Source organism: Monopterus albus, unplaced genomic scaffold (assembly GCF_001952655.1).
Source record: "Monopterus albus unplaced genomic scaffold, M_albus_1.0 scaffold128.1, whole genome shotgun sequence".
NCBI lineage: Eukaryota > Metazoa > Chordata > Actinopteri > Synbranchiformes > Synbranchidae > Monopterus > Monopterus albus.
The window spans coordinates 63,377-66,780 of record NW_018128008.1 but is presented as its reverse complement, the minus strand read 5'-3'; the positions used below and the strand labels follow the sequence as shown (position 1 = coordinate 66,780).

The following is a 3,404-nucleotide window of genomic DNA, read 5'->3' as shown; positions in this document are numbered from 1 at the left end:
ATGACATGTCCAGCTTCCATGCATCTTGTATCATCTCTTCCAATGCTTCCCTTAAGCATTCTGCTGTGTGCTCAGAGTTGAGCCCAGTACAGCCCAAACACCAGCTCTGCATGTTCCAGGTTTCAGTGATAAATTGCAGTGTTACTGCCATGAACACCACTGATCTGCTTGTCCACAGATCAGTGGTGCATGAAAAAAAGGGTTTCCTTCCAAGATGGTTCATGACTATTTCTTTCGTTTCGTTATATAGGGCTGGGATTTCAGTGTGCATGAAAAAGTTCCGTGAAGGAAGGGCATACCTGTTGTTCAAATGTTCAAGAAGTTGTTTGAAGCCAGGTTTCTCAACAGTATACACAGGAACCTGATCCATGCATATGTACAATGCTACAGCCCTGTTCAGCTTCATTTGAGTTTGCTTCATACTTTCTTTGCTGTTCAAATAAAGCTGGTAGTGTAGGTTGCGCGTGTGTTGTTTTTGTTGCAGGTCGAGTCTCATCTTCTTTCTGGTGCTACAAGAGAATGCCAAACTTTAATAAACATTTTTTCTTTTTAGACCACACTTTTAAAATGAACTGAACTATCTAACTAATATTATAACTTAAGATAATGGTAACAAGATATTTGTTAACATGAATAAACAATCAAAAATACTTCCAAAACATTTATTAATTTTGGTTAAAAGTAACATTTACTAATACAGGAACTAATTAAAGTCTGAAATTCTGTTAATATTTTTTCATTGGACCAGAGCTAACATGATCTGTTATATTTTATTACCTGCTGTTATCAAAGATTAAAATATACTGTAACAAATGTATTGCTCATCGTTCATAAATGCTGGTTAATACATAAACATTATTTGGTTGTTGCCTGCTCCCTGCCTGTACCTCTGCAAGTGTGTCTGCCTGTGTGTTTTATTAAAACACACTTTGAACTCTCCCTCGTTCCTCCAGTGAGTGTCTGCATTTAGCGCACTCACCTGGTGCGCTGCATTTGTGACAACTCACGAGACAACACTCATATCAGCAACAGGCCATCTTGGTTATTGATTCCATAATGTTAAAATGAAAACAGTTACCAACCTCTCAAAATTTTTTGTATAGATCCGGGTGTCTGTCTTTCAGATGCTTTGCTAAATTGGATGTGTTGGCGCCTTTTGTCAGCAATGATCTGTAGCAACTTTGCATAGTGGCTTGCTCGTGTCCTTCTGCTTTCCGTCGTCATTTGCTTCGTATGCAAAATAATTCCAAATAGCACTCCTGCTGAGTTGCTTATCAACTAAAGACAGTCACTCGACATCTTTCTTGCTTCACTTTACAGAGGGAAATGAGACGAAACAGGCACTGTGGTTACGTGCGGCGTTTGTGAACGCGCCTTTGAAGAGAAGTGAAAGTGAAACTGAGGGCGCGAGTACCGGTAATATCGATACTTCGGGAAATTAGAATTGGTACTGTTCAGAAATTCCAGAATCGATACTTATCTGAGTATCGATACTTTTGACAACCCTATCCCCCCATACTCACTGTCTTACAAAAATATAAGTCTTATACTCACCTCAGCAACACAGTAAACAGTCTGAAAACACATGAAATTGACAACAAGAACAACAAGACATTGCAATACACACAATTCTCAATCATCCCTCTGTCCCTAACTCCACACACACATCACAGCCAATTACACGACACCAAACAAATATATGTTCACATATTTAAACACACATTAAAGTCCGCACTTATTCATATACAGAAAGCGCTTTGAGTGGGAATCCACAAATAGGACAGACCACTGCTACACAGCCTCACCATAAAATTTAATCAGGTGCAGACACCTTTATAACTCATAATTTCACGCTGTTCAATCCATTGTCTGACAGCTTATACCTTTGTCTCTGTCAATCCTAATAGGCTGTTTCACAATCACATAAACATCAGACATGTAAAAAACAACATGAATGTATCTTGTAAACATTTAAAGCTAGTTATTTACATCAGTGTTAGTAATGGTGTTAGTGTTAGTGATCGCAGCTGTCTTCCACCACCTGTCAGAATAAAGCAAGTTATTTGGTTCCCTTTACACAAATTCTTGGAGGACAGTCAAGATAGGAGCTTAAATTTAAAATTCTCCCACCTTAGGCTCCTACCTGCAGAGACAACGCCAAGGTTTGTCGTGACTAGAATGTGATAGACTAAATTAATTCAGACAAACCATCCCAATTTAAGTAATCATTTAATATTACAATTATTCTGAACAGAGTAGTAGTTAAACAGGTAATCTGGTAGTTAGGAAACAGAGAAAGCTGTTAGCTGCCAAGAGGCCTCGGAGGGCATCACCGGCGACGTTCAACCTGTGAGTCACGCAGAGTGACTGCAGCATCAGGAGCTTCGCAGCATCTAGCACACATCTACATTCAACTACCAAGTACACTAATATGCACTTCTGCAGTTTTTATTCATGCAGACGAGGCAGACAAGTGAGCCTATTGACGGCTCCGACCTATTTTTAATCCAGATGTGTAGCAGATCGAAGCGTCACGGCCACCGTATGATTGTGTCGGAGCTAACTGCCCGCGGTACACGCACTCACCCTGGAGGTCTCCTTCAGATGGTAGCGACAAAGCGTGTGGTCCAGGTCGAAGCCGATAACATCACAGTCTGACAGGCTGAAGTATTCGCTCATTGTAGCTGAAAATGGGGGGGACTGCGGGGAAAGCGCTCCGGAGCCCAACCTTACTGTACACACATAAACTTGTGCACGGCAACACAACACTACTGATATGCCAATGTCGCTGATGGACGCCGGGGATGGCTCTGGGCTCTGTCTCTCTACACAGTCCTCGCTTATCGTAACGCGAAAAAAATTCTCCGAAACTGTTCTCTAACAAATTACATTATCACAGAACTGTTAACATTAATAAGTTGCCCACATGGAGGCAGAACAGAACCTCCTGTGTACCAGAAGACGGTCGCAGAGAGGCGAGTGTGAGACATGGATGTATTATGGTGAATGGTTCGGGAGCGTGCAGTGCTTCCGGGTGGGAAACAAAACCGTAATGCACTGAACATATGGGCAGAATAAATTTGGAAAGCGCATTCAATTAATCAGGGCTGGATAAAATTGCAGTAGTCAATAGCTGTTGAGTTATTAAGCGCATTTACATAGGACTTGCTGTTTTAGTTTAATTATTTTTATGATTAAGACTTATAATATAGATGTCTGTAAAAATGGGTAAATTTGAGTTGTTAATTACTATGTTTAACAAAAAAGTAACAATAAACTGGTTAACTGAAAAATAATCAGCAGATTAATGATAATACTCATTGCACTGCTGTATTGTAGAAAAAAAATTATCTACACTTCAACAAACCACAACAGGTAAATATCTTACTTTTATATTAATGCCT

General features: G+C 40.0%; 1 protein-coding gene across 2 annotated transcripts in view; it reads right to left on the bottom strand.

Moving 5' to 3' along the window:
* nt5dc1 (5'-nucleotidase domain containing 1) overlaps window positions 1–3,019 on the bottom strand; it is a 76,129-nt gene extending 73,110 nt beyond the window's left edge. For both annotated transcript variants that reach the window (XM_020612886.1, XM_020612887.1), the window contains exon 1: window positions 2,587–3,019. In XM_020612886.1, coding sequence (XP_020468542.1) covers window positions 2,587–2,679 — 93 coding nt within the window. In that variant the 5' untranslated portion in view covers window positions 2,680–3,019. The remainder of the gene's footprint in view (window positions 1–2,586) is intronic.
* Window positions 3,020–3,404: the final 385 nt, after the last annotated feature.